Source organism: Myotis lucifugus, unplaced genomic scaffold, assembly GCF_000147115.1.
Source record: "Myotis lucifugus unplaced genomic scaffold, Myoluc2.0 scaffold_201, whole genome shotgun sequence".
Lineage (NCBI taxonomy): Eukaryota > Metazoa > Chordata > Mammalia > Chiroptera > Vespertilionidae > Myotis > Myotis lucifugus.
In genome coordinates this window covers 2209228-2236192 of record NW_005871249.1, presented here as the reverse complement: position 1 = coordinate 2236192, position 26965 = coordinate 2209228, and the positions used below count along the sequence as shown (strand labels likewise).

General features: G+C 34.8%; 1 protein-coding gene across 3 annotated transcripts in view; it reads right to left on the bottom strand.

Moving 5' to 3' along the window:
• The window catches only part of SGCZ (sarcoglycan zeta), a 195956-nt gene that overhangs the window by 14378 nt on the left and 154613 nt on the right, over positions 1–26965 (bottom strand). For all 3 annotated transcript variants that reach the window (XM_023761193.1, XM_023761194.1, XM_023761195.1), the window contains one exon: positions 888–960. In XM_023761193.1, coding sequence (XP_023616961.1) covers positions 888–960 — 73 coding nt within the window. The remainder of the gene's footprint in view (positions 1–887; positions 961–26965) is intronic.

Here is a 26965-nt window from a genome sequence, read left to right as displayed (position 1 = left end):
AATATTTCATGTTGATATTTTATAAAAATAGCCTAGCAAATGCATTTTAGAATGTAATTTGCTCATCCAAAATTAATTATGTAAAGTATTTTTTTAAACAACATATAGTATTGTATTAGTATAAGGTATGTAATATGATATATTATGTGTATATAGTATAAAATGATCACCACAATAAATTGACTAAAATGTATTTTATTCCTAAAGCTTAACTCACTTTTTGAATTGAGAACATCCATGGATCCGTTACTGGTTTTTACTATTTTAACTTTAATCAACAGTTGCCAGGATTCCCCGGGAGAATTTCCGATAATACTGTCATCTCACAATCTTCTCAGTAGTGAGAGCTTTTACATGTAATTGTGACTCTTAAAAACAGGAAGCAGCTTATTCCACTGGAAATATTAGATTGATGAGTCCATCATAGGGCAATTAAGTTCTGCCTTTCCCTGATTATTATCCATATTTGTTTCTGTTATTTCTTTTACATAACACTCCCTGACCTTTAATAGCTTTCTCCTAATCTCTGCTTCCTTATTCTTTAAGCCTATGCACCATATATTTCATTGTCTATGACAGATTTTCCAGCAAGTCTATGATTCTCAGTCCTCCTCCTAACTATGCTAAAATTGCCTTTTCCTTTATTTTTCCAAACTCCTAATATACATTCATTGTATGTTTATTTGGAAACAATGTACAGATGGTTATTTTTAGAATAAAAGACATATTTTCTTGTCCTTCATTCATTACTTGACTATTTACCATGTAGCAGCAAATGTCAATTCTTCATACAGGTATGTAGCATATTTTCTGTTTTAGTTCTTTATATATCGAGGATGATCAACAATGGTGAAAACAATGATACAAGTGTAAGAGCCAGGACTTACCTGAGGTCTTGGGAAGGTTCTGCTCTGATGTGAGGTGTCTCGACTGAGTGCCCGAATACTGCTCCTTCAGTGCCTACGGGCAACATGAATCCCATGTCAATACAAGCAAGTGGACAGACACACTGTTTTTAAGTTCTATTTTTATGGATCAAATATGCTTCCAAACATGGGACAACAGGAAATAGGAACACAGAAATTAAGAGAAAAATTGGAAAAAGAGTTCAAGGTAGCGCAGGAGTGGAGGACAAAGCTAAATGTCCCCGTGTTGACCACTTTTAAGATGATCTTATTTATTAAAGTTCAGACTGAGTTAGAATTATTACCTTTTACCAAAGAACAAAGACCCATTTAGAATTATTACCTTTTACCAAAGAACAAAGACCCATCTTCTTCTCCTCTTTTATTTCCCAGGTAAGTGAATTTGAGGGAAGAATAAATCATCATGAAACCAAAATGTGGGGTTTGAGTCTGAGTTCGTTTCCAGAGCCTCCTTTCTGTTACAGTCAGGAGCATTTTAACATCCAAACTAATTAGTCCATGTGTTGAGTCAGGAGCATTTTAACATCCAAACTAATTAGTCCATGTGTTGAGGTCCACATGGCCATAAATCACTTGTGCACAGGAATATGCTCCCCCACCAGAATTCATTGAGCAGAAGTGTGCCTTTTAATTTAGGGGGTGGAGACAGCCTTGCTAGCTCCTCATTAGTCTTTTCAAAGAATTTTGCCTTAGCAACATCCTTGGAATTGGTTTCTATGCCTTACTACCTTGTGATTGGTTATCTGCAAGTTGTCTGTCTTAGCAACATTCATACATCCATGCCTCTCCGCGCACCCTTTCTTCTCCACCCAGTTGGGGTGCCTTAGTAACTCTGCCTCTTTGGGTTCCCAGTTTCACTTCCTCCTCCCATGGTCCCACTCTTATCTATCTAACTTGCTTTTGTCTCAACAATATACAGTTATGTCTTTTTATAAACAGCAGAACATGAATGAAAATGGGAAGAGCTCCAGTATGGTACATTCTTCAATATTTAAAGGCATAGGACTTATTGGGCCTTGAGCATTTCTCCTACACAGAGCTCCCACCTTTGATGAGAATGATCATCAAACTGCAAAGAACTGGCACCTCCCTTTGACCTCGCTGGAAGCAGGGCTCTATCTAAGACCAGGAATTGCTTGAATTAGTTTTATGAGAGTTGACTTCTTATGGGGGGTCATAGTTATCTGAAGAGGTCTTGAACTCTAACAATTGAAGCTTTCATTTATTGACTCCATTTGATTTTCCGGGTTCTCAGAGCTTTTCCACAATTTAACTGAGCAAAAGAGAATGGTTTTCCTTTTCAAAAATTAAATGCAGGACACATTTTTAAAAGATGCTGTTGAAAAAAACACACCTCTCTTTTTTTTTCTTTTGTAATTTCACATAAATGTTTTATATTATTTCTTGCAGAATAAAAGTTATCTTCTTTTGGTTTAATAATCTTTAAATATCTTGGTGTAAGAATGCTATGCCTGCTCCATCAATGGCATCAACACTAGCTTAATAATGCAATGCCATTGAAAAATACAAATTTTCAACCTACAAAATGAAGCTGCTTCTGCTTATTGTGAAGAACAATATAAATGTATTGACTCAACAACCGAAGAAGAAGCTGCCACTAGGAAATTACACCTAATGTTAAGATGCCTTGAATATACGTAGTTATATAAGAAAATATACTAAAATCATCGATGACTCCTCCACATAGAACAGCTATGCAGACCTTGATCTCGAATCACAAAAGGGGAAGATAGATTTTTTCAAAGACTACACTATGGTTTCATCTATATTATAGTTCTAAGGGTAAATGTATAAGAGTCTGCTGTAATAGATTTCTAAGATTATAGGTTTTTATTTATGAGCTAAAAATATATTGGCATTTTTGACTTCTTACTGGCTTTCAGTGTACTTCACCCCTCCCCCCCAAAAAAAGAGGCTCTGTAGGGTGTACACTGTTATAGGGCAACTATTATAAAAATGATTTCTTTAAGGAATTTGCTCTTTTGATATTTAGTAAGATATTTATTTCTGTGAGTGAAAAATTCTTACAGATGGGTCTTTGAAAATAAAGTGAAAATTTTAGATAAAACTTTAATTTTGTGATTGTGGTGGGGGGTGGCATTTGAAACAACATTCCAATGTATAAATTTGCATATCTCAAGGGGAGGCTCCTTTGGCATTTAAAAAATAAAATGCAACTTCCAAAAGGACGCATGTGTAAAGTTCAACTGTTATAAACTTCCAAGATGAGATAGCAGAAATATAACTAAAGAACAGTAGCCATATTGCTTTTCAAATAGAGAATGACACATGTAGTAATTTAGCACAGAATATATCAGTGAGAGGGAGAGTAGAATGCTATCCAAAGTGTAACTTACCAAGGAAGATTAAAAACTGATAGAGGTCTCAATTCCAAGTATCAATATAGAACATTATTAGTGATTTAAAAAATAATTCTTGAGGAAATAAATGTATAATTATACCACCTACAGGGCTAAATTGAAAAGTGAATAAAATGAAAAATAATTAGCTAAGTTCAGGCCTCCAGATAATGAGAAAATTACTCTCATCTTTTTCAATTTTGTCCCAGAAGGAGCTAAAGGGACCCAAATTAATAAGCAACAATGGTAATCTTACAAGGAAATCAGTGAAGTAGAATAAAAGCCATCTGAGCCAGGCACACAACAAACTCAAAAGTAAAAAGGTATATATCCCACGGATTGTGAAATGTTTGACTATTAATAGGACACAGACTTAGCAATGAAAAATATAGGCCACCCAATTAAATTTTAGGTAAACTTTAAGTCATTTTTAGAATAAATACACAATATTTGAAGAGAGCATACTTATATGAAATAATTTGTTGCTTAAATGAAATTCAAAATTAACTGAATCATTAGTCAACATTCCTTTGGTACAAAGAGTACAGATCTGACTTATTCTCACTTTAGAAAAAGAAAGAATGTGCGATGAATCCCACATTGTAAGCTATAGAAACCATGGAAAACAAAGGAAGAAAGAAAAAAGGGACAGAAAGGAAAATAGTATAGACATTTACTATTATGTATTTAAACTTATTGACTAATTAATCATTAGATGCTAAAGGATATTTCAGATGCCTTAAAGTGAAAGTGATGTTATGAGACTTAGGGAAAATATAGACTTTTAACTATTGTAATAGTCAGGAAAAATGAGCCCAGCAAACTTCAGGGTCAAAAAGTCCTGGGTCTCATTCATATGATAATTTTTGTTTTAAAACAAAAGAATAAGGATGGCATAGAATGTTTTGCTAGAAAGGAGAAAGAGTATATTCAGAATGTGCTTCTATTTTATATTTAAAGACAGTTTAAGGCATAAACTAGGATGTTACAAGTGCTCAACATAAAATATCACTCCACAAAAAATGAAAAAAATCATTAAAATTAAATGTACACATCCTTCCTTATGTGGCTATGTATACTGTAAATGCTATCCTCTAAGCTACTCATTATGAACCTGTTGGCATCCATATATCCTTAGGGAAGTCATTTGCCTCAAAACATTTGATATTCCCAGGTTCTTCCTTAACTTTATAGTAACTGAAAAGAAGAAAGTTCTGTGAAATGCAGCATCTCTCCAGCCATCAGCTTTATGACTTCTACTGTAGTATATTTCAGACACAATTTTATGATATTGGCCTTGTGTGGGAGACTTAAGATCAGTAATACACATACTAGTAGAAGCTAAGCAAGGATACCACTATGCTATTAAATATTAGTTTTACATAAATTATCTCATTTTTTCTCACAGAACTTTATAACATAAGTAGATGATATATTGTGAACACCTGAATAATGAGAAAGATCTTGTCAGAGAAATAAAATACCTCACTGACAAGGCTAGAATCCTGGCCTTCAGGTTTTCTTATGTGTACACTGCTCACTTTGACATGAGCAGGCGTAGGAAGCAACCCCAGCTTCTTCATTCCTACCTAAGTGACCTTGAGAAGTTATTTAATATCTTCAAACATCCATTGCCTCAGACAAAAATTAAAATAGTAATGCTAACCTACAGTTTAAGCTAGATTGTTCTTAAATAGGATGTAAATGTACCCTGGTTCATTGTAAGGATTCAGTAGTTCTTAATTCCCCCCTGTTATAAAAGTCAGCCACAGAAGATCTACACATTGTGTGTGCAGAGGTAATGGTCCAATGTGGGCCACTCTATTCCCCAAATGTCATAGCCTCATGCTGAATTATGAAATCTGAAATTTAGACACTGTAAAGAGATTCTTAAATGTCAAATATAAAATGCATTTTATTAAACAAAATGCTATTCAGTAAATTGAGGAATTCCCCAATGCAGCTGCTCAGGCATTAGGTAAGATCAGTCAATGCTCAAATAAGCTCTGAGCACTCAGTGAGGCTTCTTCTAAATGAAATGCTGTATTTGGCACTATCTCGCTTCTAATTGAACTCTATCCTAATGTTGAAAATATTGAGAAAATGTGCTCTGACTTTTCTGTGTGTTAAACTGATTTGTGCTCTGTGCAGGAGATAATAGAAATGCATCATATCAATAACTGAAGTAGGTGAAACAGTCCTGAACTCTACCAAGGTTTTACTTTCCTGTTAAAAATGAAAGCAAGAGTTAAGGGAAGGGTTGAACAGGATACCTTGTTCTATTAAATATTAAAGCTAATATTTAATAGCATAGTGGTATCCTTGCTTGGCTTCTACTAGTATGTGTATAACTGATCCTTGAACTATTTCTCTTTTCAATATGAAATCTTAGTCATTGGTTGAATTGGTAAAAATTCCAACATAGCAATTAGCTCTAAGAACTTAAGGGGAGAAATTTGAGTAAGTATTAGGCACACTACTTCCCAGATCCAATCTATAAGATTGTTAGAAGACTTTAAATAATCAACATTCAATTAACCTTAGATAGCATTTTAAATTCCCACCCTGGAATAGGGCTGAGTCTAGATCAAAGGAGCAAAAAATATTTCTATTTATTCATTCTCTTCAAGTTTGATCCTGTGTTATTGAATGCATACAAATTCTTTGGTACATTAAATTGAAAGCCGCTTTATAAAGTATAAATCTTTTTTATTATTCTTTTTGATATCAGGGGCCTTTTTCACTCTGTAGTTGTATTTCCTAGCATTTTACCTGGCATAATATAGACATTCATTAATATGTCTATCTGATGTTGCTGAGTAAGTGACTGTTTTCATTGTGTGGAAGTCAGATGAAGAACATAGTGGTAGAATACTGCCTAGGAAGGGAGCCGTCTCCAGCCTTCACTAGGGCCTCATATATGCTGTCACAAAGGGCTCGGAAGGAGAGGTGAAGGCCTGGCACAGAATGCTTACTATTCTGGACTGCTAGAATGAAGAAGAAAAAAGAGACAAGCCAAGATGGCAGGGGACTAAAGAAACCAAGAAAGACTGGGGTACCTTTCCCTATGGGAAAGAAAACTAGAGAGGAGTAGAAGTGACCCTGCCAGCATAGTTCAGTGGTTGAACCTTGACCTATGAACCAGGAGGTCACAGTTCAATTCCTGGTCAGTGCACAGTTCAATTGCTGGCTGGATCCCCACTAGGGGCCATGCAGAAGGCAGCTGAGCAATAATTCTCTCTCTTCATTGGTGCTTCTCTCTCTCCCTCTCCTTTCCTCTCTGAAATCAGCAAAAGAATAATAATAATAATAATAATAATAATAATAATAATAATAATCCTATATAATAAAAGGCCAATATGCAAATCGACCGAACAGCAGAATGACATGTCGCTATGACGTGCACTGACCACCAGGGGGAGTGGGCCAAAGTCGTCAGTGGGACATTTCCCGAGGGCTCATGGACTACAAGAGAGCACAGGCCAGGCTGAGGGACCCCCCTTAATGCCCGAATTTCATGCACCAGGCCTCTAGTATATTAAAAAAGAGAAATATCTAAATTCTACTTTTAAGTTTTGTGTTTTGATGTTTGCCAAATGAGATTCCCTCCTGACTTCAGGTTTTCAATAAAATCTACCATGATCAATTATATTTTTGAGGTGTTTTTCTTTGTCTGAAGGGGGACAAAGAAGGGAATAAGCCTTACATACAGATCAATACAGAACAGAAAAGACAACAGGAGAGGAATCCAAGCCCAGGAGGCTAAGGGGGTTAAGAGAACATGAGCTTTTATGTCCACTGCCCTCTGGCCATGACAATGGAGTCTTAGGCAGCATTTTAAATTCCTACACTAGAGTACAGATGAGGTTCAAGGGTAAATTCATCTAGATCTCAAGGGCCAGAAAGATTCCTATTTTCAAATTTGAACCTTTTGCTACTGAGTATTTCAAATTCTTTGGAAGGTTTCACACTCTGTTTTCTTTTTCCTTAATTTGAAATCTCTTTTGCCCCAAATTTAAATTGGTAAAGTCAAAGATTGGACAGGGAACACTTTCATTCTATTTCCAGATCTGCTTCTAGCTTATTCTTTGATCTTTGACAAGTATTTAAAGCCCTCTGGATGTTATTTGTAAGATTAAGCTCTGAATAATGTGATCTCTAAGATGCTTCAATTTCTAACTCACAGTTATATGATTTTTTTCAAACATGTCAAAGCATGTATACTATAACTCTCTCAATTCTCCTTAAATACAAGTGGAAATGAGATTTCCCTTACATATCTATAGAAAATTATTTGGAGGAAGGAATGGAGTAATCATATTGGCAAAGTAAATTATTAACTGTCATTTCTTTTACTCCATTAAAATGAGTTCCTCTGAATTCTGAAAGCATCATTATCTTTTAAAAGAAAAGAAGTCTTCTTCTTGTGTTATTTTAATAATCTAAGTGGCTTTCTGGCTTCCAGCTAACTTCACAAAATACAGCCTACACATTGCTAGATTGAGCCTCATCTGGACAAAAAGCTGTAATTATACCTGAATCCTGCTTTTGCTCCGCATTCAAGTCTTCTGTAATCTGACCCCATCCATCCATCTACTTAGATTCCTTTTCCTCTACTCATCTATGAACTCTCTTTACTAAGTTTGCCACCTGCTAAAGTAATTTGTAATCCATTCATTTTCTGAGCCTATTTAGGGTTTACTACCTGTAACACTCATTTGGAACCTATCATATATGTTCTGAAATTTACAGTTAAAATTATGTGTTACTCCCCCAAAAAGAAAAAAAAATCAAAGGCATAGCCTTTGTATTCCACTGAATTCTTGTGAACAACATGGTGTCTGACATAGGTGAAATAATTAATAAATATTGATAAGGGTCAATATTTTAAGGACCTTCTCTTTGAAAACTGTTTTCTCCTCTTTCTGGTCCTTGTTTGAGTAATGATACACTCATGTCCAAAACACTCAAGTCAGAAAGTGAAGAAGTATACTGAGTTGCTCTTTCTTGTTCAACTTCCTTATTAGTTTATCTCTTTCTACAACTTCAATATCACTTTTATTTTCTTCCAGTTATTCCTCCATACCACTGCCACATAATGTTCCAAAACACAAAGCCGACTATGTAATTCCCGCTAGAAATACTTCCAGGATCCAATTGTCTAAAGAAGTCAAATACAAATTCCTTGGTAGGACTTACCCCTTAGCAGCTATATACATTGTATACTTCAGTGACAATACAACTCTTATAGATTTTGAAATGTTTAAGGGTTGTCGTGAGTATTACTTCTTCCAAGCATACTCCTCACCCCTCCTCCCTTTGGATGGCAATCTCTACTCTTTCCTCAGGATCTGATTTTAGATTATTGCCTCTATGGAACATATTATGTGCCCTTGCTGCCCTTCCTCCCTCAGTCCAGCTTCTCCAGCTCCTTGAAAATTACTGGTGCAGCATTTATCACAATGTGACATGAGAAAGCTTTGCTATACGCTTTAAACACATAGTTGGTAAATATGAGTTTCTTGAACTCGAGGATTTTGTCTTAATCAATGTTGTACAGTTAGTGTTATTCCTTGATTCTGATATAGAGCTGAGGATCAGTAAATAAAAGAAAGAATGAGAGTAAAAAAATTAATAAAAGAAGAATAATTTAAAATTATTCTATTTTATAATTTATATGCAAAACATGTTTCAGTTTCCTAGAATATTTCTTTGTTTCATACTTTAACACAAATCAACTTATTAATATCCTGGGGGATAGTGTGAATTTATTGAAACTGTTATTATGAGCCTATCCAATGTTAATATTTCTAGCAAAATGTGAAAAACAATGTTGTTAAAATGTTCTCTCTGATGGAAAAAAGACACACACACACACAAACACACCATATTGGTCATTTGAGACTGGAGAATAAGCTGCCAAGATTTCCAAAAAGAAAATATTTCAAAATCTGTTTTTACTTTTCATTCAACAGTTTTCATGATTATAAAACATCCCCAGGAATTTATCCTCAGATGATGCCTATTCATGTTGTCTCCTCCACTTGTGAAGGTTTCAGAAGATAAAAAGAGATCATGGAAAGATACTTGGTGATCATATTGAAAATGTATTAGAATAAATCTATTTTCTCCAAGATGAAGTATATTTCAAAAGTAAATCATTTGTAACTAATAAAGAAAATTAGACTTAAATTGATCAGTATTAGAAATGAAGCAGAGTCCCTCTTGCTTATATTTTTTAACTATCAGTAGCTTAGATTTTAACTAGCATTTATGTTTTAATTTTTAAGGGTAAAAGAAGCTCTTCAATTTATTATTTTTTTCATGATTTTAGTAAAGAAAAATAAGTGAAAATAAATTATTTTCAAATAGAATAAATATGTGGCTTGATAGAAACTTCTAGGGAAGATACATAAATAAGCCCTCTTTCCAATTCCCACCTCCAAAAATAATTATAATGGTTACACAGAGCTTTTTTCACTCTGAGGATATATATTTTTCAGGAAATAATAAGTAAACCTAAGGTTTATAATCACTAAGGTTATTCTTTTCCCCATGACTTTAGTAATTACTAAAGGAATAAGAAAAAATACCCATTTGAGGCCTTTAGTAAATCCGAAATGAAAAAGTGCCACCCAAAACATATCTTAGGGAAACATAATCATCCGATTCTATTGTCACAAATTTATTAAAAGGCAGTTATGTTTGAGTTGATTTATCATTACATTATAAACATTCTAACAGAAACTGAAATATAAAAATGAAATAACTTGATAAATAAACTGTATGGTTAAATTTTTTATAGAGTTCATAAGAGATGAATGCATGATGAAATTTAGAAAGTTAACAAGACTGGATCCCTAGATGAATTACCTTTTTACCACATTTAAGCAGTCTTTTTAACCTCTGATACACTTAAGCTAGTGGTATATTTTATTCTGAAGTTTGGACATGGTACCTAATGTATTGATAGTACAGCAGGCACATTTTCTGTAACCCTTTCCTTTATTAACGTCATCACCATCCTATATAATGAAAGTGTAGTATGCAAATTGTCCCCTCGACCAGGAGTTGTCTGGGAGTTTTATCAGGGGGCGAGGCCGGCCATGGGAAGGGAGGGAGGCCCTGGCCAGCAGCCGGCAGCCACTAGGGACCCAACCAGTGCATGATTTTGTGCACTGAGCCTCTAGTACTCAATATAAGCTTTTGTGATCCTTATGGAAATTCAGTTACCTAAAAATCTGGCAGTTGCGCCAATACCAGTTTGGCTCAGTGGATAGAGTGTCGGCCTGCGGACTGAAGGGTCCCAGGTTCGATTCCGGTCAAGGGCATGTGCCTGGGTTGTGGGCACATCCCCAGTAGGAGATGTGCAGGAGGCAGCTGATCGATGTTTCTCTCTCATCGATGTTTCTAACTCTCTATCTCTTTCCCTTCCTCTCTGTAAAAAATCAATAAAATATTAAAAAAAAAATCTGGCAGTTGCACATAAACTCAGATTTATTTGGGAAAATTAATGAATACCTTAATCCAGCCTCTTTTTTTTTTGTCTTATTTTTTTCTGCGGTTCTTCACCCCTCTATGGATTTCTGAAGAGAAGTAAGATGGGCTTTCTACTGCTGTTAATCACCAGTGGGAAGATTGCATTGCCAGTGGGCGCACGATGCTGCTCATTACCAAGTGGAATGTACAGGGATAGAGCTCATCTCAGCAGCACTTTTATTTCTTAATGGTTTTCCCCCTTTAGGACGTTTGATACATTGCCATCAAAATGATTTCTATGGAAATAAAAATCCGTAGGGAAGATGGCCAAAGAGATGGTACCTGATTGTCAACAGTAGCTTCAGATATTACATTTGTTTAGTGATTTATCTGAGATTTTCTACAATATATTTTTCATTGTGAAAAATTTTTAACAATTGTATGTTAAAAAGATACTAATTATATGAGTACTTTTATAAGTCTGAGCTATATGATTAATCTATACACATTGCCATGTGAACACAGCTAAGACTTTTAACATGGTATCTCACCAAACACAATTCAGTTAGACCTTTCTTCTCATTTCCAGAGATCTAACTGATTCTAAAACATTTAGGGGTCACCTGTCATGTTTGGAGTATCTTTGAAGATGTGGACAGAGTCAGAAACTGGAATCTTTGTACGTTCAACTTACCCTAATTTACATTATTTCACTCATTTAGTAATAAATTCAGGTAAAAAATAAGTCTCCTCTAGTAACAGGATAGTGTGGCATCCATAATAGCATGCAAGTGGGAACAGGCAGCTACACAGGCATCAGAAAGCACACGTGTTAATGCTGAAATAAATTCCCTTCATCCTTTTGCTTCTATAAGATACATTCTTTTTACCTCTTGATGTTCTAGATTGTTCCTGTGAATTCACTGAGTTCTAATAGATAAACAAAGAGAGCTTCATTTGTTAATGATTGTTTTCTACCTGTAAGAGGGTTGGGATCATGACTTTTAATTAATTGAAAGAAGTAGCTGGTTTTTACTAGAACTAACCACTGTTTTCGTCTATAATGAAGTTTCTTCACCAAGAACACTCATGGCATTCCCAGCCATGATTGCCATGAACACCTTCACATCATGTTTAGAGCAATTATAATAGCCATTAAAGCTTTGTACAAGTCCAGGGATTTTAAAAACTCTTGTGCTATTATGTCACCCTGTAATTTATGGATGTGGTTGTTTATGCACCACACATAACTATCTTTAAAGATGGTGACCCTCTGAGCTACAAAATAATGTCTTAGCAGTGATGGCGAACCTATGACATGCGTGTCAGAGGTGACACACGAACTCATTGTTTTGGTTGATTTTTCTTTGTTAAATGGCATTTAGATATATAAAATAAATATCAAAAATATAAGTCTTTGTTTTACTATGGTTGCAAATATCAAAAAATTTCTATATGTGACACAGCACCAGAGTTAAGTTAGGGTTTTTCAAAATGCTGATACGCCGAGCTCAAAAGGTTCGCCATCACTGTCTTAGAGTTTTCCTTAACCTTTTGATATAAATAGTTCTGTGCTGGGAAATCATGGGTAATGTACAACAGAATAATCAAGATTGTACTTTCACATTTCTGGAAACCCCTGATAGACTCCGCAAATATCTCACCATGGACTGGTTAAGCAGGTATACAGTATTTTCAATATAAATTGTTGACTTCTTTCCTAGGAAGCACGAGTTGTGACACAAACTTATACATCTCTGTGTGTGTGTGTGTGCGTGTATAGAGATGATGGTATCTTACTGGGTAGTACTAAATTCAGATGTTTTTGTTTGTAAGTATCGACAATATTTTCTCCTCCAAATTCCAATCTAATAGAAACTTATCTAGAGAATTATCAAGATTATTTTCATTGCCAAATCAGGCAGGGACTATACAAGATAAGAGTTTAAAGGCTTACATGTATTCATGGGTATAGGTATGAAATCCTAAAGAAATAGTATCATGATTCAACCAACCATAATTTAAGAAATATTGGGATTATTTGCTTAGGATTTATCATAGGAATATAAATTTGGATTAACAGTAGAAAATTAATAAATTCTCTATAATAATGTATTAATGGAGAACACTACTTAGTCATATCAAAAGATGTAGACAGGTCATTCCAGAACTTCAAGACTGTTTCATGATTAACAATAGCAACAATAATTATCACTTTTAGAAAAGTAGGAATGCAAATGAATTTCTTCCCATCGATACATATCATCTACAACAAAACCTACAGCATCCTCAAACTTATTGGTGATGTGTTAAAATATTTCACTTAACAACAGCAATAGTACAAAGGTTCTGTGTAGTTTACCTTGTGACTAAAATTACTACGGCAATTCAACTCTCAACTATAGTTGTTGTTTTACTACGTGGTAGTAAGGGAAGGAAAAATGTAAGGATATGAAAAACAAATTTATTAGGGAAGTAGTAACAAAATCCTCATGCTTCTCATATAAAATACGGTTTTCTTCATAGAGAACCTAAAAGAACTTACAGATAATTTAATAAAATTTATAAGAGAATTACTTTGACTTAAATTTAATAAAAGTTATGTGAACCCTTTCTAGATTGATTTATTAATTTTAATTAAAGACATTAAAGCAATTTTAAATATAATGGGAGTATAATGTGATCATAAATAAGATCTAACCTAAAATTGTTAATTTTCTGAAAAATTAGATTAATGCAATCTCAGGTAATCAATAATATTTTCATGGAAACTGACAAGCAGATTCTAAATCTATATAGAAGAGTACTGGACCAAGAATAATAAGGTAATTTTGAATCCTTCCAAAATTCCAAGTGAGCAGATTTCCCCTACCAGATAACAAAACTTATAAAATCCTAGTGTGGCTGTGAATCTGAGCTAGCAAAATACACCAATAGAGTAAAAGAAGACCCCAGAAACAGATGAACAGTCTTACATCCATATGGAACCTGGATTTATGACAGTCACTACTGAATATAAAAGGCAAACAATAAATGATGGGAAAAATCAAATTGTATTTACCACTAAACAAATATAAATTTTAGCTGGCTTAAAACTGTGATGGGTAAAATTTTAAAATATGTGAAAGACAGTATAGAAGAATATCTTGTTGACTTCAAATTAGAGGAGTTTTCATATAGTAAAAAAAATGATAAATTTTATATACAGAAATCAAGAATTTTTGCTCAACAAAGGACAAAATAAGTTAAAAGGCAAAACTTTGACCTTGGAGAAGATATTTGTAACACATATAACTGACAAAGACTGATTTCCTAATATGTAAAGAACTTTTAAAAGTAATAAGAAAAAGATAAACAAAACAAATAAAAATAATTAAGAACTTCAAGAGACACCTCACAAAAGGACTATGAGTAGCCAATAACTATCTAAAAAACCCCACCTCAATTATTAGTAATCAAAATATAGCAAATTAAAATTCATAATGTGGTACAAAGTTAAACACTCTGATTTTACAGAGACTTTAATATAAAAATCATATTTCTTATGAAAAGATATGGATAAATTCTTAAGATAGAAATATAAAAAGCTTTGAGAAAACAATTGATACATTTTACTATTAATACAACATTTTTCTTAACAATAAAAGGCACCATAAGCAAAGTTAAAAACCAAAACCAAATATGTACACATAGACTACAGCAAATATAACTGACAAACAAATACCACCCATAAAATATAAGAAACTTCTGCAAATCAATAAGAAAACCACAAACAACTCTTTTAAAAAGGACCAAAAATGTGAATAGGCAGTTCACAGAAAAAGAGACTTGGGTAGCCAATATGATAATTAAGAACAAACAAACAAACAAACAAAAAAACACAAGAGCTCTGCATCACTACAAATTCTGGCATTACAATAAACAAACAAACAAAAAACACCAAAAAAAAAACCCCAACCAAAACAAAACATTTAATTTTATTCAAATCTTTTCTGGAGTCCAGGATGTTGGAAACATCAACCTGTCATGCTGGTTTGTATCACCTTCAAGGCTGAGATAAAGTGCTATTCACCGTCTTCTGCTTTAGGTGCCATTAGTGGGAGTTTTGAAAGCTACTTCAACTTTAAAGTAGTGTGAAACGTATAAAAAGGTCATTTTTCATTGAACAAAAATCCCATTTTTTGAAGTAGTCAACATTTTAAGATAGCTATATTAAAATGACATGTATGTCTTACCAAATTTCCATGCTTATTTCAAAATATAAATATTTTGTTTTTTCACTGTTACTAAGGTGACTAAAATCCTACATGAAATAAGAAAATAGAATTCAGGCTCAAAGTTTGAATATTTAAAGTTTTCTATTTAAATTATTGTGCAGAAATATTTACTTCTTCAGTTCACTACACAAAGTATCAGGAAGTCTATAGTTTTTCTATTAGAGTAACAGAGAGGACACGTGATACCATAGAAAATTTGAGTTCCAGGTCAACTTTTTGTCTTACTAGCAATGTGGCAATGAATAAGTTTAGTTATTTGAAATCTTAATTTTCTTATATGTAAAATTAAAATCTATGTGTTCTCTTCTCCTCATAGGACTGTGTAAGATTTTTTAAAAAGATTACTATCTATACCTATCATCTTTATCTATCTATCTATCTATCTATCTATCATCTATCTATCTCTATATATATCTACATACTACACTATAATGTGTACTTCATGATTTTTTAGCATTATTGATATGTGTAAAATGAGTTTAAAGACTTAGTGATCTGTGGTGGTTCAGCAACATGGGAATTTTCATTTACTTCTTATGAGAGGGCAAAATAATGATTTTTTTCTGGGGTCCTTATACTTTGTACAAATAATTCAATTTCAAGGAAATTATCCTAAAGGAGTGGTATTTATGTGCACAAAAAGTTAGTAGCTACAAAGAAGTTGACGAAAGCTCTGTTTAGGTTTATTAGAAATAAACCAAATGTCCCACAATAGAGAATTAATAAACTATTGTGGTTCAACAATACTTTTATCCATTTAAAATATTACTGGACACTTCTAAATGGCATAAATTAAAAATTAATATTAAGATATGCATAAATATCTATGTTGTTAAAGAGTCTCATAAAATACTAGCTAGTTAAAATGCCATTTGGCAGCCTTCTTTGCAATTATAGTCACCTTTATTTTTCTCTACCCTTGCTTTTAGTCTCTTTTTTTTCTCCTTCATCCCTATTAGAAAATCAAAGTTATTGCTTGAAACATTATCTCATCTTAAAGTTTTCTATTTTACCACATAAAAGAGCTTTTACTAAAAAGTGAGCCCGATACCTGAACAAAACATACACAATTCTTCTTAAAATGTAACCATATCTCAATGAGATGTCATCTTAAATAAAATATTTTGTTATCTACTTTAGAGGTAAAGTGACTTTTTCAGTTAATCTTATCAAAAGATAAAATTAGATTGTCTTGAGAGGTTATGAGATTTCAGTTACCAAGAGTTGAAAGAGAGAATGACTGACCAAATTACAAAGATAAAATAAAGACGATTCAAAGGTGGTTGAAAAGTGGAGTAATTAAAATTGAAGATAGTTTTAAAGCTGAGATTCTATGATAACCTGTTAAAATAGTGGGGAAAAGTAGGCTTACAGTTTTAACACAAATAAATATAAAATTCACAAATAATAATACAAGAATAAACTGTTTCATGTACTCACAACTGTAAACCTCCTTTTGCTCATCCCTGAACAGTAAAGGAGTGATGAGTAAAAAAGGTTGGTTACTGTAAGCTTATTCTGATCCACTTGTTTTAAGGACCAAACAACCAGGATAATTATCAACAATTATCAAAAAATAATTCACTTGATTCTCAATTATAAACTTTAAAGAGGCCATGCAATGAAACGTAAGTTATTTGCAAAGTTCATATGGGTTTTGTATTGGTATATGGGGAAAGTAGTGATGTTAAAGGCTTGTAGGTTAAATAAGAAACTGATTCTATAAATGAGTATTGAAGCTGATATTGAAGGATTGGCACTATTTATCTATATCTATATCTATATCTATATCTATATCTATATCTATATCTATATCTATATCTATATCTATATCTATCAATGAGTATTGTAGCTGACATTGAAGGATTGGCACTATATATATATATATATATATATATATATATATATATATATATATATGGCTAAAATGCTAAGTGTCCATCCAACTGCTGACTGGTCACTATGATGCACACTGACCACCAGGGGGAAGAGGCTCAACACAGGAGCTGCTGTGACACGCACTGGCCATTTACCAATAAATGGCACTGCAGACCTGGAGCCAACAAAGCAACACTCGGCTTCCCCCAAGTGGGACACAGGCCCCGCCACAACCCCAGAGTGAAACCCCACCAAATCGCAGCCAACACTGCCAAGACCCCATGGTGCAAAATATGGCTCCCAGCCCAGAAGCAGTTCGCTGTGGGCGCCAGGTAATGATGTCACATAGCAATGCCCAGCTTCCTCTTCCTAGCGACTAGCCTCCTTGGAGTTTCTTCAACCCAGGAACATGACTTGCTTTATAGCCAAGTACAAACATTTTGCACTTTAACCAAATGTGTGTGAAGCATTTCATGTGCCTCATCTCATTTGATCCTCATAGAAGTCCTGGAGTAGGTAGTTAAGAGACTTGGTAGAATCCTATTTTCTTTTCATTAGCTGGAAAATGGAGATTTAGAAAGTTTAGAAACTTGACCTGACTGAAAGTAAAAAAATGGTGGAACTTGAAAATGATTTCAGGTTTTCTCACTGCGCAGAATATAGATAAACACTGCTGCAGTTAAATATTTTACCCTTTGTTCTCCCTGCATGATCTACAATAATAATCTGCTTCATGTTGATATTTATTGCTATTTTGCTGACAATTACCTGAAAGAGAAGTTGGGGTGCATCACTGGGCTGGAAAAGTTTAGCTACATCAGAAAGCAGGTTTAATAAAGCAAATTTATTCTATATCTATAAGAGGCTAAGTTGACTCGCACATGTGTGATACATATAAAGCTCTCGCTGGTGCCAATCGCAAGCCTGTGTTTCAATCTGTCATTGTTGATTGTGCATTTGGTTGACACTTCTATTACAGAGAAAGGGCGAATAGTGATATCAAAACATTTCTTCTAATTAATTTCCTTTCAATGTGCATGAATCTGTGTACCAGGCCTCTAGTATTAGAACAACATAATCCTTAAACATCTTTGTTCCCATGTCACAGGATTCATAATTCATGTCCAGAGCCATGATCAAAATGAATATATTTTATTTTCTTAATAAAATGGGCAAATTTCCTTGGCTCATATCTGGTTTTAGGCACAGATGTGGACACCTCAGACTCATATGCACAACATTCCATTTCAAGCATGTGCTGAGCCTCTCTCTGCTTCTCAGAGCCCCAGAAAGCATGCTCAGCCCAAGCAGCACCCAAGAATCACCCCAAAATGCCTTGCCAGGGAGTTAGCACCCCCGAGAAAACCTTCGACCAGTGAGGCAATGAACTAATGAATACATGCACCAAGCCTCATGCCTTTCAGCTGGACAATTATGAGAGGCAGTTGGTAAATTCTTTTTTTTTTTTTTTTGCATTGGTCACATTTTGAAAAGAAAAATACTTGGCCCTAATTTCTAGTCATTTGTATAGTCTTCTCTCATACATAATATGACTGATTCTTCGATTAACCTTGTGAGGAGGTCAGAAACTAACCAAGGAAGAGAGATAGCACTATTCCTTCTACTCCCCCCTCCTCCTAGAGATAATGATAATCATGGCTGGCATTTTTTGAAGAGTTAAACTCATTCAGTCATGTATTAAGCACTGAAAAATCATTTCAAAAAGCATAATTTTCACAATAAAACTCTGAGACCAATTTAAAAAATAATGTCCCCATTTTACAGTTGATGCAATGAAAGCACAGAGGGCATAACTAGCTTGTCCAAAAGTATTTAGCATTTACGGTAGATGACCCAGAGTTAAAAATAGTACAAATATGCTAATGTCTAGTTTTGTGTGTTTTTTCTCACTGCCAATTCTGAATTCAAGAAATTAGAAAACCTTTATTTACTTTTCCGATCTTCCAGGAACTCTCAATTTAGTGAGTAAAAATGTTTGATGAAATTGATCAATCATACTTAGTGTGGTAGCAGAATGATTCTCTTCCTATCCTGCCCCCACCCCAAAATCCACATCCTAATCTCTGGAATCCGTGACTATGTTTCCTTAAAAGCAAAGGAGAATTTCGATGACAAATGGAAGATTGCTACTTCGATTACTTTAAAATAGGGAAATTGTCCTAAGTTATCCAGGAGGGTCCAAAAAAATCACAAGGATCATTGGAAATGAAAGAGGGAGGTGAAAATGGAGAATCAGCCACAGGAAAGCATGAGGAAGACTTGGCCTGCTATGGCTGGCTTCCAAACAGAAGTCAGCGCCTGGAGTCAAGGAATGCAAAGGGCCTCTGAAGGCGGAAAGGCAGGAAAATGGATTCTCCGAGGAAAGAGCACAGCCCAGCAGACACTTGATTTTAGCTCAGTGAGAACTTTTTCAGACCTCTAACCTCCAGAACTGAGGAGACTACTAGAATTAGGTTTTTGTTGTCTCTAAGCCACTAAGATTGTGGTAATTACTATCATAGCAGCAATAGAAATTAATGCAATTAATTAGTAATTGGAAAATGTAGTCAACCCATTCAATCTTGCAATATCTCTTCCCTTTCTTCTCTCCTATCTCTCTTATTCCCTCTCCACCTTTATAGTGAAACTAGAGGCCCGATGCATGGAATTCTTGCAAGGGACTAGGCCTTGTAGTCCTGGCTTCATCTGGAAGGTTGTTTGACTGTCTGGCCTAATTAGCATATTATGCTTTTATTATTATAGATGAACGATTGTCCTGGTTATCATTTATATCAGGGGTGGGGAACATCTAGCCCTCAGACCATTGAAGGCCTGCAAAATCATTTGGTCTGGTTCATAAGGTGAGTTAATTAAATGTCTGACCAAATATAGCAGGCTAATTTTTAAGTTGATGATATTGTATAGCCTGCGAATGATATTATAAATATTCAAATGGCCCTTGGCAGCAAAAAGGTTCCCCACCCCTGATTTATATGAACACAGAATTTATCTACTTATGTAAAGCACACATGGAAAACTCCACAGTGAAATTAGAAATAAAATTCATTTTGACATACTTTAAACAATCCTTTTGAAGACAAAGGTCAGCCTGATGAATGAATACACAGTGGATTTAAAGCTAAAATTTGTTCTTCCGCAAATTTCAATAGGCCTTTAAAATTACAGACCAAGATTATATTACTGTGTCTCCAAAGTGATTATAACATCAATTATTCATCTCAATCTTTTCCCTTGACAATGTTAGGCATATCTTAAGCTTTCAATTTACATAGCTACATGAAGACAGAGAGGTTATGCTGGGAGCTTTCTATGATATAGTGGAGAAAGTCAGAGAGATAGCATTTAAGTATGCTCGTTCCTCTTCACCTCGAACTTTTTCCAGACTACTAAATAAATCTGCTTGAAATAATGACCTCGCTACTAAATAAATCAGATCCCAGGAGCTCTACTTCTTGTTATAGAAATTCTTATTCGGGATCTGAATGTATTACAGACACATGCATGTATCGACGCAGATAAAGCAGAAATGAGACTGGGCTACCTTGAGGCTATACCCAAATTCTGGCCTGCTATTCAGAGCTGGCATTCTGTGCAAATCACTTAACCTTAAGACTCAGTTTGCAAAATGAAGACAATAATACACATCACCTTAAGTAGTGAGGAACAAACAAATTAATGTAAATGACTGTGGTTTGTCAATAGCAAAAGTTATGCCTATATGTCATTAATGTTCTTATTTTGATAGTTGTGATGCTTTACTTTATTGCTCTAAAGTTTAATATATAATACATTTTCTACATTTAATTTTTGTTTTAATTTCCCTTCTTGTGATCTTATATCATTTTCACTTAAATACCTCTGAAAGACCTACATTGGATTAAATACTATTCAGTATTACATAAAATGTTCCATATTATATTGTATATTATTATGTGTATATGAGAGATAAATGATAAACAATTAAATTTAGAAGGACTTTACAATAAGTGCTATAGGAGGGAGAATGTTGTTTTATTAAAATATAATATTAAAGTCTTTGTAATGGTTATAATAACAATAATTATTTCCTACATTTTTTGACCACTTACTATGTGTCAGATATCAGGTTTTTACATGATTCAGTTCAAATTAATTAAATGATATTTCTTATGTCCTTGTTTTATAGATGAGGAACTGGTGACTTCAAAGCCTATCAATTAAGTTGCCCATAATTACTCTTTTAGAAAGCAGAAGAGTTGCAACTCCAGAGGCAATGCTTACAATCACTACCCCTTGGAGCCCTTCAGAAATTAGTGCCCAGCCTGTTCCTCTCCAAACCCTACTCCTCCTTTCCCATCTGACCCATCAAAACAGCTAGATTGTGCCCTGGCCGGTGATCTTCAGTGGTGAGAGCATTGGCTGTGTACTGAAGGGTTGCAGGGTCAATTCTTGGTCAAGGGCACGTACCTGGGGTGCAGGTTCCATCCCCTGCCCCTGTAGGGGTGTGTGGGGGAAGCAAACAATAAATGGGTCTCTCTCACATCAATGTTTCTTTCTCTCGCTCCCTTTCTTCCCCTCCCTCCCTCCCTCCCTCCCTTCCACTCTCTCTAAAAATCAGTGGAAAAATATCCTTGGGTGAGAAAATAACAACAAAACAATAAAAACACACAGCTAGATTGTCATGAAACTAAATATATTTATATTTATATTCAGTGACAGTTTATCATGATCCAGAACTTACTTTTTTGTATAAATCTCTTATAGCTAGTTTTAGTGGGCCAAAATTTAAAACTTTTTCTTGGTATCTTTCATCACAACAGTAACAAAATATAATTGCTAATTAGTCATTATTTTACAAAGTAGGGATTGAATCTATAATAATGAAAGATTATTGATATATATATACACACACACATATATATATATATATATACACACACACACACACACATATATATATACCATTTATTTCTTTAGCTTATAACTTCATTTTATGCATTTTCCTATTATTTTTCAACAATTTTGATGAACACTTTTGTTATTTAAAGAATGCCACTTTTCATCATGACCTCTGAAATATGCAACTATTTATATCACTTTGAAGTAATAATTAGTACTTTTCCTTGATTGAATTTTTATTTGATTCATGAGCAATATAAAAGTAAATTATAGACTCCATATTTTCTGTGGCATGTTCATGACTTTTGATGGCTTTTATATACTTATTCTATCACAAAACACATATAAGTAATGCTAAATATTATTTACAAGAAAACAATGTAAATAATCCTTAATCTTGGAATAGACTGGCCAGAACCTCAGAAGATCTGAGCATCTTAGTTTTTTTCAAAATATTTGGTTGAAAATACCTCTTTTCTCCATTGCACTATTCATATTAAAATAGTATTGGAATCTGTAGCCACTATCATAAGGCTTAAAAAGAAATAAAATCACCTCTATTTGCATATGACATGATTATTTACATAAGAAATCCCCTAAATCTGCAAAATATATGATACACAAATAGAAGATCAATACATGAAGAAGATCAATCAAATGTTATATGTTTACAATGAACATACAGAAAATAAAAGAGAAACAAATATACTAATTATAATTACTTGGAAGGAAGTGAAAGTTATCAAAATATGTACAGAATGTGTATGCTGAAAATGACAAAAATGTTCACGAAAGAATTTAAAACCTAAAAAAAATTGAGAGACATAACATTTTCATAACTGGAAGACTCAATTATAGAAAAGATGTTAATTCTCCTAAAATTTATGTGTGGGTTTAATGCAGTTTCTATCAAAATCCAATCAAGAATTTAAACACAGAAATACACATTGTGAAATTTATATGAAAAAGCAAAGGCCCTAGAATAGAAAAACCAACGTTAAAAATGAGTAAGTGTAAAGGTTTCTCTTTACCCAATATTACGGCCTACGTGATAGCTACACTGATTAAGATATTATGATATTGTCAGACAGCCACCCCAAACAATGTAAAAGAATAGAGCATTTAGAAAGAAACACCAATTGTTTTGCAAGCTGTTATCCTCCTGGGGAACCGGCTAAATGCTGCATGGAACCTTTCTGTGTTTGCTCAGTCCCGTACATGTAACCCCTGTTACCAACCTGCTCCACCTCCACTGCCCCTCTCTGATGCCCTCTTCACTTGAGCCCTTGTCCCTGCCATGCTTCTTTCCCAAGCTCAAGTGCCACTCCCTTCTCTTTTCACCTTCCACTTACTTGCTCATACTTCTACTGGTCTGTCTTTGCTCTTAACTGCCTGCCTTTCAAAGGCAGGAAGAAAGGGAGGGGGGAGGGAGGGAGAGAGGGAGGGAAGGAGGGAGGGAGGGAGGGAGGGGGAGGGAGGAAGGAAGAAGGAAGGAAGGATGGAAGGAAGGGGAGGGAGGAAGGAAGGAAGGAAGGAAGGAAGGAAGGAAGGAAGGAAGGAAGGAAGGAAGGAAGGAAGGAAGGAAGGGGAAAAGAAGTCATCTGTTCATCTGCAATGAGCTTCTGCATCTGTATTTTAGGCCTTTGTCCCATAAATGGAGATGTAAATACTCAAACCTGGTTTCTACCCTCAATACAACACAGCACAATTACTGTTTTTAACTTAGTTTCACACAGACTGTTATCTATCCAGCTCTGAAATATTGTCTCAATCTCCAAATTCACCTCAGCCATTAATCTTCTGGATTTGAAGTTGGCTTGCTATTTCCTGGGTATTTCAATGTCAGAATTCTTCTATTGATTTTGACTTGACTTCTTTCATTCAGCTCTGGACATTCTGAGTTGCCTAAAAGTAATTTTCTACTTTAACTTTAACTCTCCAAAACTCAGTTCTTGACGTCAACCATTTAGAGTTGCAAAGGAATGGAAAAAATGAGTGGACTGATCTACCTAGAGAGTATATGTTGAGAGAAATTTTTAAAAAGTGCCATATTAAACTTTTTCTATCCTGATACTAGTAGTAAGATTTCAGTTTGACAAAGATGACAATGGGGAATAAAGATATTTTCTTGATTTCTTTTTTATTAAAATGTGTTGGGGTGACATTGGTTAATAGGATCATATAAGTTTCAATGTACATTTCTATGATACCCGATCTGTATATTGCATTGTGGCAGAAATGGTTCCTTTTCTCATTTAACCCATTCTTCCTTTACTAATAGAAGTTCCCATCCCAAGTTTTAGCAAAGAACATGACCCCCAGTTAGAGCCAGCCTTTCCAGCTACACATAAGCGCACGACTAAATTTTGGCCAATATGTCAGTGATGAGTGCCATTTCCAGATTGTGATATTCTAAGAAAAGTCCTTTCTCCTGCTTCCTCTTTTTCTCACTTCTTTAATGCTGAAATGCAGAGAAGACAGTATGTGACAGCCTCAAGCTGATTACCAAGGACAACAACCTGATCAAAGAAAGGGTTGCAGACATGGCAGTTTTAAGGAACCTATTATCACTAGATGTCTCAGTATCTGCCTATGTCTGAACTCTGATATGAGAGAAAAGTAAAATGTATATTGTTTGAGCTCCTGTATTTTGGGACAATCACTATTATTACTTATCCATATTTTATCCTTCTGTTGACATATTTTCAAGAGCTCTTCTACTATCTCTAAATATCTAGTAAAGTGTATAGTTTTCCATTTCTAATATTGAATATACAATTTCCATGCCATGTATTTTCAACTCTCTTATTTTATTTTCCTTCTTTATCTGTTGTGCAATGTATTTTAATTTCCTTTACAACTATCTACCTTAAAAACAGCAAACAAATCAGGAGAACATTAATGGTATTTAAAAATTATAATATGGTGGTTGTTACTAAATGCCAAATTTGTGCTAGGGTTCTTCCTAAGTGATTTTCAATGTATCTTTTACCTCCACCAAAATCCTATGTGGTGTGTCCTCTAAATACTCCCTTAAAGAAGAAAAACAGAGGCTTAGAGAGATTCAATGATTGGTACAGTACGAAAGACAGACAAATGACCCCCTCTCCAAAGATGTTCACTCCCTACATCCTGCTGCCTGTGAATATGCTACATGACAAAGGGGTTCACAGATGTACTGGTGGTTATTAACCTATTGACCTTAAAATAGGGGGATCCTTCTGGATTATGCAGGCATCTGGACAATGTAGAGGCAATGTAATCACATGAGCTATTAAAAGCAGATAACCTTTTCCCAGCTGTGGCAGAAGAGGATATTGGAGGATTTGAATCATGAGAGGAACTCAACCCAGTGCTCCTGGAGGCAGGAGACTTGGAAAACATGTGAAGGAAGATGCGCGGGCTCCAGGAGGGAACCCCAGCTCCTGGCTGACAGTCAGCAAACAAACAGAGAAACTGCACACACTTTCAGGACACCACATTCTATAAGTAATATATTTTTTAAACTTCATCATGATATATAAGAAATCAGACAATTCATTTACATGATGGAAGGATAAATTATATCTTTGAGATATTTGGGGATTTAAGGCCCATAGCTATAAGATACATTTTAAACATCAATGGAAACATTTAAAACCACTACAAAAACATGTTAATTCAACACACCCCAATTATTTTTTAAAGGGACTGTCCTCTTTAAAGATGTTTTTCACATCCTATATAATAAAAGGCTAATATGCAAATTGTCCCCTCGACCAGGAGTTCAACCAGGAGTTTGACCAGGGGGCGGGACGGCCAGACAACCCCCCCCCCCCCCGTGCTCGAATTCGTGCACGGGGCCTCTAGTTTTTATTATAAAAGTATATTTTCAAGTTTTGCTTTAACAAAAGTAGGAAACATTTAAATGATAGCTTAGAAAAATAAGTCATGAAGAGGATTGCCAATAGGGCCTAGTTCATCATTTATACACTTCAAACATTTCCAAGGGTTTTACCTGGAGATTTGGGGGTAAGGTACAGTGGTACTCATCATTAGTGTCTCCAAAATCTTTCTCCTCAGGAGGTTTAAAAGCAACTGGAAAGCTAGGTGAGTGAGGTGGGTGATTTACCCTACTCTGTGAACTTGAAATGCCACACTCGGGTAAATGAATGCCTGCACAGTACTTTCCTCGGCGCCTGATCTAATCACATTTCTTCAAGTGCTATTCGGACCAAGGAGCTCCATCCATCCTGCCGGCTGAGTGGTACACATTCTTGGCATTTGGACGGGGGAGGGGGGGGAACGATGGTCCTGCATAACAGAACGCTCGGTTCCAAAGCTGCCCCCTTCACCATGTGCCAATTTAACAGACAAGAACAAGGATGTAGCAGACTAACTAATAAAAACAAACCAGAAAATATTGATTTCAACCCAGACACATGGTGTTTAATTTAAAAGACAGCTCTTCAGAAAATCCTTTCCTCAGTTGTCACACAGGCATGAGAACGTGTCTATCTTCCCAGGCACTCAGCTAGAACAGAGACAAAGGAGTGGTACTCTTGCTTTTCAAGTCAACACAAGGGCATGGGTACATGCATGGCTGGGATTCATTATTCTTTCAGCTTGCCAGTTTTAATTTCTACTCTCTGAAAATAAAAGACATACCCTTTCTCCTCAGACATTTAGCTTTTCGTTTTTTTCCTTTTTCTCTCAAATACAAAAAAGAGAGGTCTAAGTCCAACCGATAGCATTTAATTTAACATTAAGGTATTCTATAGGGCTACAGTCTTTCACTTTATAAAGCCAAATGACTTGTACATGCACGTTGTTTCCAAGTGAATATACAGCATGGAATACAAATGAAAGTACAAATTGAAGTTGATAGATTCTGCCTGAAAGCACTAAATTTGAGTCTTCTGAGTGTAAAGGTTTCTATCTTTTATTTGTTTATCTGCTCTCAAAAGATAATTGCACTAAGTGATATCATTGGCCAATAGTAGGGGATACAAAATGCAAATAAGATTTGCATCCAGCATGCATATGTGAGCTAACAACTGAAACTCCAAAATATCCAATGACACAGAGAGGGCATGTAAAGGTCAAATAAGTGTATTCGAATTAAGATTTAAGAGAGATGAATCAG